Source organism: Epinephelus moara, chromosome 2, assembly GCF_006386435.1.
Source record: "Epinephelus moara isolate mb chromosome 2, YSFRI_EMoa_1.0, whole genome shotgun sequence".
Taxonomy (NCBI): domain Eukaryota; kingdom Metazoa; phylum Chordata; class Actinopteri; order Perciformes; family Serranidae; genus Epinephelus; species Epinephelus moara.
This window is the reverse complement of record NC_065507.1, coordinates 14,342,119-14,359,655: the sequence shown is the minus strand read 5'-3', so window position 1 is coordinate 14,359,655 and position 17,537 is coordinate 14,342,119. Positions and strand designations below refer to the sequence as shown.

The 17,537-nt window shown below is 44.2% G+C and overlaps 1 protein-coding gene across 2 annotated transcripts in view; it reads left to right on the top strand.

Annotated features, from left to right (window-relative positions):
- sphkap (SPHK1 interactor, AKAP domain containing) overlaps positions 1-17,537 on the top strand; it is a 158,876-nt gene that overhangs the window by 138,264 nt on the left and 3,075 nt on the right. For both annotated transcript variants that reach the window (XM_050072623.1, XM_050072632.1), the window contains 7 exons: positions 4,548-4,607; positions 4,988-5,128; positions 5,751-6,021; positions 7,052-10,421; positions 13,236-13,319; positions 15,713-15,762; positions 16,266-16,450. In XM_050072623.1, coding sequence (XP_049928580.1) covers positions 4,548-4,607; positions 4,988-5,128; positions 5,751-6,021; positions 7,052-10,421; positions 13,236-13,319; positions 15,713-15,762; positions 16,266-16,450 — 4,161 coding nt within the window. The remainder of the gene's footprint in view (positions 1-4,547; positions 4,608-4,987; positions 5,129-5,750; positions 6,022-7,051; positions 10,422-13,235; positions 13,320-15,712; positions 15,763-16,265; positions 16,451-17,537) is intronic.

The following is a 17,537-nucleotide window of genomic DNA, read 5'->3' as shown; positions in this document are numbered from 1 at the left end:
TTCAGTCGGTTGCTATAGCGCCCCCCTTTGGCCAATTGATGTAATATTGCTTCATTCACATCCTCCCATGACCCTCTACCACTGTGCCAAATCTCACATGGATTGGCCAAGTCAGTGAGGAGAAAAACGTGGAACAGAGACACAGACAGAGTTTTCGTCATTATATAGTAAGATGATATATATTATTAGCGTCATTATTAGCGAAGCAGGAAGTATCATGATCTTGTACTGCTGTAATAAAATTATAATGACGATATTTGGTTTTGACCTCGACTACAATCCTTAGTCTTAAAGGGGACCTGTTATGCTTTTCTTTAATGTGATCTGAGTTTTAAATAATGAGGTAAATGTAAAAGTAATCACTGTGAGCAAAACGAAACAACATTGTCATTCCTTAAGTTGCAGGAGAATCTGAAAAACTCTGAAACTTCGACAAACACCACATCCCTGTGCATTCAACAATAGTAGCACACTGAGACAGAAGCTTGGTCCACCCTAAGGACAAAACACCCAGGCATAAGCAGTGTTTGCAGGTCAGCGCAGTCAGGAATGCACAGATTTGTACTTTGGGGAAGCAAAACAACCGGCACAGGAGAGCCAGCTCCTCAGGTCAAGATTCTGTTTCCAATGTTTTTTCTACTTTGGCTGCAAGCGGACGTCAGCTTGGGACGAATTTCTTTATAAAGCCGTATGCTGCAGGCACCTTACTACAAATTTACACTGATGTATGTAGCTACATGCTAACATCAAGGAAACATTCCCTCCCTGATTTTGTGTAATATTCCTGCTGGAATATGTCAAGCTGTGAAGATTTTGGTTTGAGAACCGCAAATGCTGACCAATTAGAGCAGGCGCTAAAACAGAGCATCTCAGGCAGAGGCTGAATACAGGTGTGCCAGCACAGACAATATGAAGAAAATACTGTAATGTGTTTTTTGAACATTAAAGCATGTAAACATGTTCTAGTAGTAACCCAAAATACAACTATGAACCTGAAAATTAGCATACTGGGTCCCCTTAAACGATAGTATAATCAGTACTTTACAGTGGATCACATGATTACTTTTATGTGAAAGGTGTAGCTTGTAACGATGTATCCAGGACTCTGCAAGCTTTACAGTATCTTGTAGTTCATCGTTTTGGTTTTTGAGCCTGCAACTTAGCTGTTATGGTTCAGTCTTATCACTCCCATAGCGAGCGTTGTTTCCAGTTGCAGCTGTTTCGGCAATTAAGCTCTAAAGAACAGCGATGTGCTACCTGCTGAGCACCACACAGCAAACAGACAAAGTTAGTGACTATAGCTGGTGAACATAGTGGAACATTTAGCAGCTAACAAGCCAGATATTTCTCTCAAGTGTGGTGGAGACCAAACCAGGAGTTAAAGAAGTTCGAATACTTATCATACATTTATCAAGTGGACAGAGACATGACTCCAATTACGCTCTGTATCTGCTGCAACTGTTGGCTAACAGTTCACAGCTTGTTTCTGCTGCCCCCAAGTGGTCAAACAATCAGTTATTGCAGGTGTAACTGTGTTGCTTTAGTTGTCTAAACTTTAAACGAAAAAGATCAGTGATGAGTCAACACTACTCCTCCTGACAGTGTTATGACCGGCTGTCTCTCTCCTCTGGAGCACTATTCACGCCCTTCAGTGTATCACCACACTTCCATGGTATCAATTTATCCACACACATCAAACTATTATTTTCACCCTCTCTGTCTCTGTATTTGTTTTTCTCTCGCCCTCTTTGTATTTCTCAACTATTGTTTACGTGGTCAGTCCTTCGGAGACAGGCTGACGCACAAGCGCTCGTCGTTCTTGTATGTCTGATAGAATCAGAGCGTGTCCCTGGGCTCGTCTCACACATGGACCCATAGATGACTAGACGGTCCTCTGCCGTCCCAAATTTAGAACAACTGCCTCTCGGCTCTTACCGTCTGATGGGGTTAAATTACTTCAACCCTTCTCAAGGTCAAAATCGTGGATCATTCGCCTCGCTTTTCCTCAAACTGTGTGTTATCTGCAGGCGATGTGTTGGCAGGCGGGGGAAGGTGTCTTTGCAGTTTTTTCTGGGATGATTTCCAATAGTGGTGCGAGCGAATACTGCCGAGGTGCTCCTGAGCAAGGGCGCCAAACCTCTTATTTATATTTTGTGGTGTTTATAGAAAAGTAAAATTTTGTTAAATACCAAATTAGAACTCTGTAGGCTGGTGCTTGTTCATGCTTTCTAGTGTAGAAGAGAAGCCATGAGGGGATTCTTTGCTTTAGCACATTAGCATTTAGATAAAGGGCAGATATCTGCATCCAGATACAGAACAAAATAAAAATCAAAATTATTATTCCGTGCTGTCAGCAACGCAAACAATAGCATGTACAAACTCTTGAATTATTAAAAAACAGAATTTAAAGGCCATATTTTTATCAGCTGAGGTCAGCAAGTGGCAAAACCAGGCTATTGTCTTTGGCTTCAATAAATGATGTAGAATAATCTCATGTCCTGTGTGTATGCAGTTGACATTTAACAGCTATTCTGACAAAAAGGTCCTCATCACACTCGGTAAAGTGATCTGAACAACAGACAAGCAAATGAACAAACTGTTTTGGTGTTTTGGAGCTTCTGGTATTCAGGTAAATGTTATAGGTGACACATGCCGTCCATGAAGGGCAGAGGAGATGAAAAAAATGTATGGTTTGATCAGGGTGAGACAGGGAAACCTTTTCAAATATTCTGTCATTGTCAGCTGTGATTGACATCCCATTTTTTTATACTCGACTGACTCCATTTTCAAGCGACACTTTTCATCACATTAGACTTAATAGTTTGGAAAATATTGCGTTTGACTGGTTGGAGGTGAGGGGGACATTGGCCTGTTTTGAATGTGCCACATTACCACTTTAGCTGAAGGACATTTTGTTGCTCCCTTGTATCGTACCCTCCTAATCTGAGCTCTTACTTTTATAGAGGACGCCCAGATTATCTTCTAAAGGAAGGGAAATATGCAAAGTGCAGAATTATGGTTTAATTTTGAAATATAAATTTTTTAGTATTTTCAAGGGTGCAGGTTTCATTTCAACTTGGGGGGACACATTAGAATTGGGGGCTTTAGGGTCCTCTGCCAGAAAATTTTGAGTGTCAAACCCTTCATTCACCTGCATTCTGGTGAATTTTTGTGCAAAAATGTATGGTTTAAATGTTCAATTAAGTCAAAACAAAAGTCCACTGCTGTTTATGTTTTTATTGGGGGGAACAAAAGCATATGTTCTAAATACCAAGGTGGATGTGTCCCCTGCATTTCTCCTAAAATCTACACCAGTGAGTATATTGACCTATTTGTTGCACCAGTTCTTTTGCTTCACTTTCAAATCTGCAGTAAGACAGACATGACATGGTTTTAAAAGAAGAAGTAGTAAAGAGCACACAGTGCACAGATACTGACACTGATCTATTGTGGCGTCTATACCTTGACATGACTTTCTGGATATGAATCTTTTTGAGTAGAACACAGATGAAAGAAGAAAAAGATGAAAATCATGGAAAATATATGCTATCTCACAAGTGCCGAGGCTGTTTAGAAGCCTAGCTCGATGAAAGAAGCACGCCTCAGGCAGTTCAAGGGAAATTATTTCAAACAACGATGTGTGTCAAGATGTGATTATTTGAAACTATATATATTTTTCGCAGGTCTAGAGAGGGAAAAAAGGGGGGAAGATAGCAGCAGGCAGAGCGGATATGGAGGTGGTAGAGGTAAAAGAGAGACAGCGGGATTCCACCTGTGCGTGTTTCGCATTGAAAAGATTGAGACTGCTTCACTGACTCACATCAGGTTTGATTAGCAACGACAAGCATGGTAGCATTCAGTTAGACATATAGCAAAATGTATGTGTTCGTGACTGAGACTCAAATATGCCACTTCTCCCAAAGCACACAGACGTGCTGCTGGTGACGTGCTTTATCCATTTAGCCACACAAGACTAACTTGGCTCTGCCAACTCAGATGAGAGGCTGTTCGCTGTAGAGTCAAACAGCAGCCAGCGGACAGTCCCAGACTCCCAGCACTGACAAGAGGACTCCATCACACACCATTAAACCTGCAGCCAGAGGCAAAGGTGGGTGAAATGGGAGGAGAAGGAGGCAGAGGGTGTGACAGCAGCACAGTGAAGGAGTGGAGACAAAGGAAGAGGAAAGCGGAAAAGGAGAGACAGAGACGGAAAGCAAATCATTGCTGATGTACACCCGCTGTTAGCAGCCCATGAGAGACAAGACAGTCGTCTTACAAAGGGCTCTGCCAATAAGGGACAGTGTCTTACAGTGGTTATTCAGACGCAACAGACGGCTGCTGTAGTTGAGTCATGAGGAAAGCTATCATTCTGTCTGGTTTGTAGGGTTTGTGCATTGGGAAAGACAATGCAGTAACTTTTTCTTTGCAGCACTCTCACATCTGACATCTGGGACACTTTGTACCCTACTCCTGCTCAGCTTCTGTGGCATAATCACCCCTATTCACACTGTCACTTTAATGTCTTGTCCTTCTTTTGTCCCTCTCAGATCTGTTTTGTAAATCTGGACCCTCAGAAAACGGACTATCGAGATGACAAAAGCATCAAGGTGAGAATGATTCTTTCCCTCCTCCAACCCTTTATATTTCCCAGCCACTTTTCATCTCCCAGTAACCCTACTCTCTGTATTTGACATATAATCATATAATCATTGGCTCAGTTGCCATGGATTCAAAATCATTACCCAGAATTAGAGGGTTGATTTGTTTAAATAATATGGAGCCTTTTGCAGCTGGTGGTGGCAGTGGTGAGCGATCAATAAGCATCCCACATCGCTCAAGACTTCTCACAGGAAGAGTTTCATGTGTCTCTGAGTTGGAACCACAGGGAACACATTAGGCCCACTTTTGAAATCCGTAGAAGAAAAGCTTTTTGTTTTTTTGAATTTGACCATCTAGCATTGTCTCTATGCTCGGCATGTCTCCACAGAAATTGGCATCAGTGTCTCCAGACCTGCCAAAGCTCGTCGAATTGCTGAACGTCCACCAGCCGAAAGAAAATGAGATCCTACTGCTCGGTGGCCTAGAAGCCTCAGATACTTGCCAAACCCACCCACTCTCCCCCTCTCAGGTAAGTTTGCAGTGATGCCTTAAAATCCTTGCAAGTATTTTCAGCCTTTGAATTTGATGTCCAGGAGTGCGAGGCAGAGAGTGCAAGCTGTTCCTCTGTACAGCAATTTTGTGTGATTAGATTTGAACCTTTTGTACTGGGAAAAATCCACCGGTGGAACCTCATTCATTTTATCTAGTAATTTTCTCCCCGTTCACTCCAATGAAAACATTTCATCCTCTGCAGCATAGAACCACATTTCGAGCCAACAACAATGGATGACTTGCATGAAAACCATTTTACATTTTTTATTCAACTTTGTGAAGCTCAACAAATACATCATTATATAAAACCACTGTTTGAATCAATAAACGGCCTGAGGAGCCTGCACAGACAATTAAACTTGCATGAGCAGATTCAATGAGTTATTGAAATAAAGGAAAGAAAAAGAAAACAGGCATGAGAGCAACATAAATTCACTGAGTCCAAAGGTTTAAGATTTTTATATTGCATCTTATATTTTGTGACTGTATCTACAGTCAAGTGGTGTATGCATGTAAAAGTTTGTATATACATGATGTGTATGTATGTATGTGTCTCTGTGTGTACATGCATAAAAGGTATCTGTACATGTTCCATTCAGGGCGGGCAGCAGCAGCAGAGAAGTACAGGTGTGTGCCTGGTTCAGTGTTCAGGGCAGAGACACTCCACCCAACCTGGCAACATCATCTTTGAGATCAACAAGTTCCTGATTGGTCTCCAGTGGGGGAAGGAGCGACAGCTTCAGCAGGGCCGAGCAGCCAGGCAGCGGCTTGATGACGACACCAATCGCTCCATCTCGTCCATAGAGGAAGACTTCCTGACTGCCTCAGAACACCTTGGGGATGACAGCGAGGACGACGGTTTCAGAAATGGTGAGCTTTATTACCTCCACCATAGAGGTTTTTCTTTTCAACCACGTTTGTCGGTCGGGTATTTCAACTCCTGTGTAGCAAAAAAAACTCACAGTGTTCCTGTGATACATTTGCATTCACTCGCAGCTTGAGTCAGCATGCTGTCCATTCAAAACCTGACAGAAAATTTTAACCACATACTGTGCAACATGAAGTGGCTGTTCCAAAACATGTTTTGATCTTTCTTGAGCAACTAAGAAAAATGAGAACCTAAAAGTTTGATCCTGATTTTAAAGTCATGTTTAAAAGCTTAAAAAACAGACACACCACCAACCTCCCCATTCATAACAATAGAGCTTTATTCTTGTAACAGCTGTGTTTACAATGTTTGTAGTGTTGAGGCATGATTGGCTCATTGTTTGTTAGGTCTTAGCCTATCAGATGATATAAAAGTGGAAGTGATAGTCCTATTAAATCACTCCTCGCACATAGACACTGTAGAATTTAAAGGCCAGCAATATACTTTTAGTGCAAAGTAAGATGAAAGGTGAAAAGAAACATTGACAAAGTTAAAAAATATGTTGAGTACTCTGACATTATTGCTGACATTTAACTAGAACTCAGTATGTTATATTGCATTTGTCTTTATTGATCAGACATCAAGTTTAAAAAAGAAATATTAAATTGAATTAATCCTTCATTTCCTCCTGGGGTTGCAGCAACATTACAGAGGCAGTTGTGCAGCAAGCACTGGAAGATTTCTATACCCATTGAAAATGTATAACACGAGAAAGAATTATGTATTTATTGCCTTTGTGTTTCCCCAGTGATGAATGAAATGTTAGATGGAAATAATTCTCTTGACTTTTGTCCAAGGGGAAATTTAATGGAACAAACAAGACATAACTCGGCTCCACTATTCAGTGAGGGGTAAAACAGGGTAATGTCCTACTCTTGCTGCGACACTTAGGAAACTGATGGAGCTGCTTTCTAATCAGTGCGAACATGTTTCACTCCCTGTCTCTCTCTGTTTTTCTCTGTCTCTTCACAGAACCAGAGAGTGGTGACCTGGCAGAGAGCTTGGCGGAGGTTGCACAGAAACACTGTGTCAGACTTGCCTGTCAGAGGGGACAGCTGGCCCATCATCAGAGCAGGGAGGATGGTGAGGTGAAAAGGGAAGGGCATCGGCGAGCAAGCCTCCATACTAAGGAATCAGCTGGTCACTATGCCACAAATCTGGCCGAGTCTGTACTGCAAGATGCCTTCATACGCCTCTCTCAAGACGAAACCTCTTTTGTCTCTGAGGCTGCTGTCAGTGTGTCCCTCTCTAGTCGTCCTTCCAGCGCTACTGGTCCTTCAAAGACCAAACAGCCTTCCCAACAGCGCACCTGCTCTTTTGAACTCCCCAAGATTGTCATTGTTCAAAGCCCAGACAGTTCTGATGGGGCTGCAGAATGGCCAGAGACCCAGGTGTCTCATGTGCCTGACCAGGATATCACTGCCAAAGCCAGAGAGATGCCAGAGAATGGGACACAGGCTCACGTCCCCCACCACAATGGTGGATATCCGTCCAAACACGTAGAGGTGGCTTTGGCCTGTGCAGCCAGTGTCATTGGCACCATTACCAACCCACAGCTGACAGAGCAGCTTGCCATGGATTCGGCCTCAGAGGAAGACACGGAGGAGGACCTGCAGGAACCAGAGGAGAGAAGCGACTACTCCTTCTCTTCAGCTATATGTGGCATGGCTCAGGTAGCTGGTGCTGTAGCCGCTGTGGAGCTAACAGAGGAGTCAGGGGAGTGTGCCGATTCTGACGCCGATTCTGCTGAAGCCTACACAGCGTCCTGTGGTCTGATGTCTGCTGCCGAAGCCTCTGCAGCCATCACGCTGCACTGCAGTGTGGCAGAAGGTACCAGTGTTGAAGCATTTCGTGCCAACATTGCAGAGGTGCTACACAGGGAAGCAGCTGAGGTGCTGACTCAGCCGCAAGGCTACAGGAGTGTAGCCCACCTGCTGGAGGCAACGCATAACAAGATAGTAGATGGCATTACTTGTCCAAAAAAGTCCTACATGGATGAAAGAGAGGTGGATGACCTAATAAATGAGGTGGCAGACAGCCTATTCAAGCATGCTTTAGAGAAAGCAAAAAAGAAAAAAGAACTGGAGGGTACTGGAAAAGATACTCCAGGACTTCAAGTGTTTCTGCAGGACAGTGTTAACACTTTGCTGTTTGATATCCTTTGTCTGACACAAAAGAAAATCAGTCACATCTCTCAGTGTGACCAAGGGTCATTTGAGACTCAAGAGGGTGATACTTGTGCTAGGGAGCCTGCTACCACAAAGGAGAGCAAGGATCCATTAAGTCAGTTACAGTGCTTAGTCGGCCATGGTCAGTCCACTAATAGTGAGAGCCACAGCGGCATACTACACTGCACTAATAAGCTTACCATGGCTCCTGGGCTGAAGGAGAAATATGCGCTTGAGGAAAGTGATCTCATTGCATCTTCCTCCACAGCACACAGCAGAGAGCAACAGCAAAGACAAAGTCAGTCTAAATCCACCTCTTTGCCTGCCAAAGACTACTCTGACCACCAGCAGATCCAGCAGGGCAGTGGTGCCATCAGAGAACCCTTGAGTGAAATCCAAGTTCATAGCACAGACAGGAGGGGGCGATTAGTGACGGGCAGTGACAGCAGACAGGCCTCCCTCACACCCCAGTCCTCCCTAAACTCATGCAGTTCTCTGCTTTCTTGGAGAATGGATTCAGAGTCCAGGACACCGATTACTTGCTATGCTGATGATTTGGCTGCTACAGTGGTATCTATGGCCACAGAATTGGCAGCTATCTGCCTGGAAAACAACACTGGGAAACAACCCTGGTTCTGTTCCCTAAAAGGGACGTCTGCTGAAGGGCCAGAAGCCTACTTGCTCCCTGCTTGCCGCACAGTCCTCAGGAGGAAAGAGGCTCAGGCCAGCAGTGCTGCCTCTAAGAAACACCGTGCCCCACGCCTCAGTGAGATTAAGAGGAAAACTGAGGAGCAACCAGAGCTGATGGAGCGGCTGGTGAACCGGGTGGTGGACGAATCGGTAAACCTAGATGAGCCGCAGGACCCATTTGCCCTTTTTGCCTCTGAAGTCACGGCCAGGATCATGAACTGCCCTGAGCTTAATGTGGTGGATACCTCCAAAACAGGCCAACCACGAAGCAGGTTGCAGTGTGAGAGGTGGAGCCGTGGGAAAGCATCTAGTTATGAGAGCATTCCAGAAGAAGATCCAGACCCCTCAGGCACTCCCAACACATTGGGCCTCGGCAGTCGGTTAGGTCAGAACTTGAGCCGTGGTAGCTCAATCTCTAAGCAGTCCAGCTGTGAGAGCATCACAGATGAGTTCTCACGGTTCATGGTAAACCAGATGGAGACCGAGGGCAGGGGCTTTGACCTTCTGCTGGACTACTACGCAGGAAAAAATGCCAGCAGCATTCTGACTGCAGCTGTACAACAGGCTGCATCAAAGAAGAATGGTCACCTTAATGTCAGGGCCTCATCCTGCTTGTCCAAACAGTCTAGTACGGAGAGCATCACAGAGGAGTTCTACAGGTTTATGCTTCAGGACATGGACAAGGAAAACAGAGAGTATGGCATCGCCAAGACTAAAGAGTGGAGCAACAGCCTGTTCCCCCCTTCTCCAAGAACACCCTTCTGTATACGACAGTCCTCTGTCCCAGACCGGCGCTCCTCAGACTCTCGACTGACTGTCAACTCACCCATTAAAGCCAACTCTTTTGACGGATTTGCCCGCAATGTGCATGGAGACACGCTGAATATCTTCCCCACCAACTCAGTGTCAGCCACAGGACTGTGTAAGTCAGACTCCTGTCTCTATCAAAGAGGCAAGACTGACCAAATTACTGATATGCTGATTCATGAGACCTGGTCGAGCTCCATTGAGTCTTTGATGAGAAAGAACAAGATCATTGCCGATCCAGAGGACAGTATTGAGCTGGAGGCTGCAGGAGACTCCCAGCCCCATGTGCAGCAGTTTGCCAATCGCCTGGCAGCCGACATTGTAGATATTGGCAAGTCTGCCTTGGGGGGCCAGCAAGATGTAACTGGGGGTGCATCTGGGTCGCTCCCACAGCCGCACATGCCTGTTGGTGAAAGAAGGAGGGGGTTCAAGCAATCACATCTAAGCTGTAGTCGGAGTAGGTCGAGCCAGGAGCAAACTGGTATTGGAGTAGGGTCCGGGACTAGTGACAGCAGTGCACCCTGCATGAGGGCCCCCAGAGATGTGCCACTGATACACATCGAGGGAGATCAGAGAGAAGAAGAGACTCATTTAAGGACAGGAGGAGGACCTCAGGAAACAACCCCAGAAATGTCAGCTACCAAGCGTACAGAGAGAACTACAGCCAACTGCAGCAGGTAGTACAATCTTCTCAGTTGTTCTGTGTGAGAGTCAGACCTCTCCTTTAGGCAGAAACTTTTTTATAGCCCAGCACTAGAAAAATACTGTAGATGTGAAAAGTAGAGATTAATCTGTCTGACAAGAGTAAGAGTGAGGAATGAGGAATCACATGGTTATTCTTGAGGTAAACATCAAGGGCTGTCTAAGAAAATTATAAACAAATGAAGTCCAGGCCCTCCAACTGTCCAAGCTGTTTTTAGAGATTTTCTGATCAAAGAGTGGCAGGTACACAGACGATCTATTCACTGTGAAAAGTGATCTATTTTAGCGGTGTGTGAGGTTTGACAAACCTTTGGCTAGACTGTGACTCACGCTGTCTGGGTGATGAACTGTGTGTGCAGAAAGCTTTTAGTGGCTTCATCTTTTATCCACTGCGGGGCTGTTTGACTCACCTTGATCAGTACAAGCTGCACTCACACTTGGCTTACCCACTAAAACCACAAGACACTCAATGGGTGTTTAGATTACATTGACACAACTAAAATAGCAAAGAATTTGTGTGTCACTTCAGATTAAAGCTTGCTTGAGGGAAGTAGTTTGGCAGCAGGTTAGCTGAAGAACGGTGTTTATATGGAGTCAGTTCATTTGGAATAAGGGCATGCAGTCCTTTTGATTAAACATATTACACATGGTTGGTCTTACGTATCTAATTTAAAGTGGACTGACATTTTAGCAAGACAGGCAAGGTGGCAAAAATCACTCTAATTCCAAAGACTCAAAGTGTCTGAGTGGCCTTTCGGAGAGAGCAGGAGAGCGTAGACTCTCCCAGAAGACATTTTAGTGGATATTCTGGGGGTAATGAAGACTGGAGCGGTTCATAGTGCGTCTCAGGCTGGAACCAAATGAACCAGCTGAAAATGTATAAGTGGAAAGAGATGCTAATGTTCAAGATAGGTACACAGAGGGAAGTGAAAATATAATATCCATATACAGGAAATCAGCTGGTCCTTTACGGAGTGTTTGAAAGACATTCAGACCCTCAAAATAAGACTTGTTTAATAGTGAATGAGAGGAAAACAGCTGAAAGGCTCCCGGGCCTCAGGAGAGTCACAAGACACGCTCCTCTACACTTTACAATACATGTAATCCAGGAACAAGTGGAGTGCATCTGTTTGTCCCTTGTGTGAGAGTGGAACTCAATCACTCGCCTAGTCAATAAAACCTGATTTCCCTCTGGAATTGTCGAGGATGGCAGCCCTCAATCATCTGATTATGACTTAATTTAATCATATTCCTGAGAAACACTGAAAATCCAACAGTGTCGCTGGGGAGTGCAGTTTGCTGATGCATTAAAGATATTGAAATGAATTAGCTGTCTTCTATGTGGTGTGTAGTTATTTTAAAGTCCAAAGGCTTGTCATTTGTCTGAGGTTACTGTACTGTATTGTATGTATCATTTTTTAGAGCCGCAACTGTCCCAATAGTGCCTTTACTTCTTAAAATGCATTTTAGAAAACTCAAGTGTTGACATGAATGGTGAACAGAGGAATGACACTGGGAAAACAGCCAAAGCAACCACACATTGCAGCAGACATTGTGCACAACTATTCGATGGGCATTCCCACCATCTTGCGATTTGCTCTCCCCAGCAGTGAGAGGGACAGGCCAGCTGTGGCGGTGGCTGCAGTAGTGAAGAGCGACAAGCGTTCTATGAGTGCTAGCAGTGAAGAGAGCATGGGGAGCTGGTCCCATATAACCCCCGAGGATGACCCCCACGAGGAGACCAGTAGTTTTATCCAGCTGAGCGAGGGGTCAGTAACCGTTGCTCCTTGATACTGCTCCAAACGCTGCTGCTCCCACCCTCACCCCACTCTCATTGGCCCATTGCTACTGACACTTGTGCTCTCCTGTGCCAATGCCAATGTACTCCCTGCTGCTGCAATATCCACGCCTGCTGAGGCGGTGTATGGCAGAGAGCTCACTCCACAAAGCCCTCTCCATAGCTCGCACACAGGGCTAGACCCTGCCTGCACCCCCACACACAACTACCTGCAGTAGTAGGCTGCAGTGGTACGGGGCTGTGACCTCTTACATCAAAAGCCTCTAGTTCAAAACATTTGCTACACCATTTTCTGCTTCATCAAATTCTCATTCGTTTTAGCCAACCACACCAACTTTTTCAACTTTGAGTCACTGCTCTGTGCTTACAATAAGCTAACAGTAGAAATGGCCCTGCTTTAATTTGCCTTAAAACAATGTAAATGCAATGATTATGGATCCATGATATTTTAAACACCAATGTAAGCATTATTAACCTGCATATTAAAATGCATTTATGTCTAAAGACACTGATATGTGTGGATGAGAGAGGAAAGGGGAAGCTGTTCGCTGTGGCAGTGATGTAGGATACTTGCCCTCTGCTTAATTAACTGCAGTAGTAGTTGTCTGCACCACCATAACACTCGCTGCTCCTCGCAACCTTTCCATCTACCTGCTTACTTTAACTTCACCTCATTCCCCGATCCATGTTGTGACACGAGGGCACGGCTGCCTGCCCTGCCTGTCCACCCCTACCCGCCTAAACTGCCTCCAGATCTCCTCATCTTCATATCCAGACAGGCTTGCTGCTGGACAAAAAATCACCAGCTCTCCCGCCTTGAGCGTCCGACTCCGCTGCAGCTGCTATTTATATGTTAATCACCAGCTAATGAACAACATGACCTGCATCGCTGCGCCTGGTTATTGTTCTCTTCACAAGTCAGCGATCATGTCGGATGTCTCGAGACAACATGTGAATGACGCTATCTGTTGTGTTTTTTATTGGTTAACAGGAACGGAACCAGCAGCGCATCCAGCGTAGGCCTGGCAGACCTGGATGCTTTTTCTGACATGCCCACTCAGAGCACAGTAATCAGGTAACTGTCACTGTCATAGGTGCTGAAATATTTCTCATTAATATGTCTCTCTGATACCCATAATGACATTTTTTTCTAATAAGACAGAAAATCAGTGGATGGGAGATTGCTTTTTCTTATTTTCTCACCTACACAGCAATCTGGTGTCGTGTGACTATGACAAGCTGCTGGACTAATTCTCATGCAAATGACTTGTGATTGATGGTATAGCTAATTACATACTTGTCGTTCTAACACAGATAATAATGTGCAGTTTAATAGACATAAAATCTGCTCCAGTCTGCTGCATTTCAGCTCTTCTATCTATATATCCATCTCAACTGTAACATATAAAACACCACAGGACACCCCTCAACTATCCAACCACCCACCCCTGACCGGCAATTTTGCTGTGTTCCAAAAGCTCTCTGAAGCCCTTTCTAAATAGGAATTGTGCAAATTTGCAGGAAAGCCCAATCAGTCTTCGTTCAGCATTGGCAGTATAAAAACAAAATCGGGGAGTGCAGCAAAATGCCGCCTAGCTACTTTTGTTCATACAGAATGCGCCTTTTTCAGGGCAATGGGGGGCGTGAGCAAGTAACAAAACGTGTAGCTCAGCGTGTGACGTAAACAGTTTCGTACTCCGAGGGAAGGCGCGGCTGGTCAGTCCTTCGGCGATTCTCATAAGCTGGCCCGTCCTTCACTGTTCCTGTCATCTGACAGTTAATGGCCTCTTCCTTTGCGAGGGCAAGGAGGGCACGCAATTCCTTGTCTCCCCAGTTGCTCATCTTTACAGTGTCTGTCAGGTTTGTGTTTCCCTCTTGCTACTAGCTGCTTATTCCTGCTATCAGCTGTTTCCTGTTAGTCCACCGCCAGTGGGTCGCACATGCGGCGTCATCAACAGCTCCTCCCACAAGTCATCAACAGCCCCTCCCGTGGCGGAAGGGCACCTCGTTATGTCTACCCTACGAGGCGGAAAATTGGGCACCTCGGATCAACTCGCCAATCCGGCTCTGTGCGTCTGAACGCTCGCAGCTTGCCTGCAAAACAGCCCAAACATTCGCCGAAAATCTGTTAGTGTAAAAGGGGCTTTAGCTTTTTCAGTCTAATAAAGAAAAAGAAATGCCATAAAAGGAAAGATTCTTACACCTATTTACCTGAATAAACAGAGAAATACAACACCTTCAAACTGAAGCCCTGTTTCCACCAAACACTGTCAGTATTGTACCTTTGGGACCAGAAGTAACTCTTCAGACATTGCACCTAGACCCTAGCGTTTCCACCACAAAGAGTACCCTTAAATGTGGGTGGTGGTGTTGTCACTCACTGCTCCATCCAGCACTCACTGTATTTCCTCATCACTGTGGAACATCTGCACCATGTTTATCGTCTGCAGAACGAGGCTGCACGCCAGCATTTTCAGAACAAAACAGAACAGTCTGCAGTGAGAGACACTCTCCATGGGATATTTCTACATTTAGTACTTCTCAGGCAAGCGCAGCCGGCTGCACCCCCTGAAGTAGTACACTGCTCCAACAATCATCAGCTATGATTTGTTCGCAATAAACCCTTAATTCACCAGGTTAGATGTAAAAAATATGCTGTTTCCCCGGTGCTGTCTCTGCTATTGTGGGCTGTTTACAGTCCTGTAACGTTATCCCCACCACTCATATTAGCCACGTTTTTCAGCTCAGCTGGTTGGTCCACCTGTAGAGATGACCTCTGGTCTCATGTTGTGTGCACTACATACAATACATTCTCAATACAGCCTTTCCATATGAGTTTAATAGAAAGATGAGCATCTATATTTTTGTCGGTATTGAAAATTGTTCACGGCGGCACAGTGGTGTGGTGGTTAGCACTGTCGCCTCACAGCAAGAAGGTTTCTGGTTCGATCCCTGGTGCGGGAGCCCTTCTGTGTGGAGTTTGCATGTTCTCCCCCTGTCAGCGAGGGTTTTCTCCGGGTACTCCGGCTTCCTCCCACAGTCCAAAGACATGCAGGTTAATTGGTGACTCTAAATTGTCCGTAGGTGTGAATGTGAGTGTGAATGCTTGTCTGTCTCTATGTGTCAGCCCTGTGATAGTCTGGTGACCTGTCCAGGGTGTACCCTGCCTCTCGCCCAATGTCAGCTGGGATAGACTCCAGCCCCGCCACGACCCTCAAGAGGATACGCGGTTAGAAAATGGATGGATGAAAATTATTCTGTCCGGGACTTCTGTTTCCAGTTTATGCTAAGCTAAGCTAAGCTAACTAACTGTTGGTTTCTTATTCACCATGCAGACATAAAAGTGGCGCTGATTTTTTCATCTAGCTGTTGGCAAAAAAGTGAATAAGCTCCCAAGATGTTGAACGACTCCTTGAAGTGACATTATGTGTTACTGTAACCTACAATTGGTACTGTTTTCTCTCACAGTGAGGAGACAGAAAAAGAGCATCAAGCAGGAACAAAGGAAAATGTCTTCGGTAAGTGTCGTGATGGATTCTCATGTCATCTCAGTGTTATCAACTCCTTAATTATTCACCTTATTCGTCAGCTTTAACATCTCTACTAACCAAAAGCTGTTGAGTGACTCAACCTACAGTATGTGCTGGGTCTGTGATTAATCCCTCAAATGGATGTGCTTGAATGGAGGCGATTCTCCTCTCTGAATTAAAGATGTTCATCAATAATTGAAAAGGGCCCATCGTTCCAGAAGTGTCTCAACACAAAGTTCATATTTGTTTAATGACTTGCACTTCAACAAAGATTATCTCAAGCAAAACTGAGCCCAGGATGTTTCTGTTTTATGAAACTGCAAAGGTTTGGCACGTTGCATTAATACAGTGCTTTAATGGTGCAGACAGAATGGTTAACATTTAAGGTGTGTTATGTGGGAACAAAGAATTCAGTTGTAGTCACACTTGATGCTTCACAAGAAAAACAAAGCAAAAGCAGTAGTACATTCCTGTCACCTTTGATTTTTCAGAGAGCAGTTCGGCAAGGACGGCAGGCGGCAGTAGCAACCTCAGGGTGCTGTTGGTGGTCAACTGTGACCTTGAGCCTGAGTGTGTGGACTCAGAGCTGAGAGTGGCCCTGCAGTGGATCGCTGCCTCTGAGCTGGGGCTTCCTGCGCTCTACTTCAGGAAGTCCAAAGAGAAGAGGATTGCAAAGGTAGGCACAGCTATCCAATCAAAAAAATGAAAATGGGGACTCATTTTTCTCTCAGATTGTTGCTGATTGTATGGTTTTCTGTGCTAATTATATCTCAGTTGCAGGGCTGATTTTAGAGATACTGAGGTTATGAGTCCCCCCAAATGCACACACAAAAAGATGATACGCTTTATGTAAAGTGTATGATTTGACCTTTTAGATAATATTTTAGCAATTGTTACAGGGTGTCCACAGGGTCTTCAAAATATTAAAGTTGATAAACATTTTAGCAGCAATTAAGGCCCTTGAAAAGTATGTAAGGGCCTTAAAGCTTTTTTCAGTATTGTATTTGCTTGAGTTTGCATACATTTCACCGTTGTGTTGGTGTGTGGTGGAATTCATTTTAGTTTATTTATGAAGTCTTGCTAGATTTGAACCAAGACTAGAGCCAATCTCTGGAAATAACCATGAGGCGTAATGTTACTGCTTTGTGTTGGAAGGAAATAAGTGTAGCCTCGATGAGGAGGCTCCACCTCTCTTTAGACCTGTCAATGAGAAGAACAGCAAAGAAGAATTTAATTTCAATGACTGTGTTGCATCATTAAGGGTTCCTCAACAACACTAATACTGCTGTGATTGTGAAACTGCTACACTCAGCTGTGGCTATTCATAGCATCCATACCACTAATTCATCACATGTACCTGTAAAGTTTATTTTAACGTTCATTTTTATGACATACTATACAATGACTTTTTCATGACATTGTAATGACATACTATATTATGACTCTTTTTCAGATAATATATTATGACTTTTTTTTTTATAACATACTATATTCTGACTTTTTTTAACATACTGTACTGTGACCATTTTTCTGATTTTTGTGACATACTATACTGACTTTTTTTTATTTTCATGACATACTATACCATCACTTTTTTAACATACTGTACTATAACTTTTTTTTTTAACAAACTATACTGTGACCATTTTTCTTATTTTTTTGACATACTCTACTATGACTTTTTGTTAGCACACTATACGCATTCTATGAATAGTATGTAGAATAGTATACTACATATATATATATATATATATATATATATA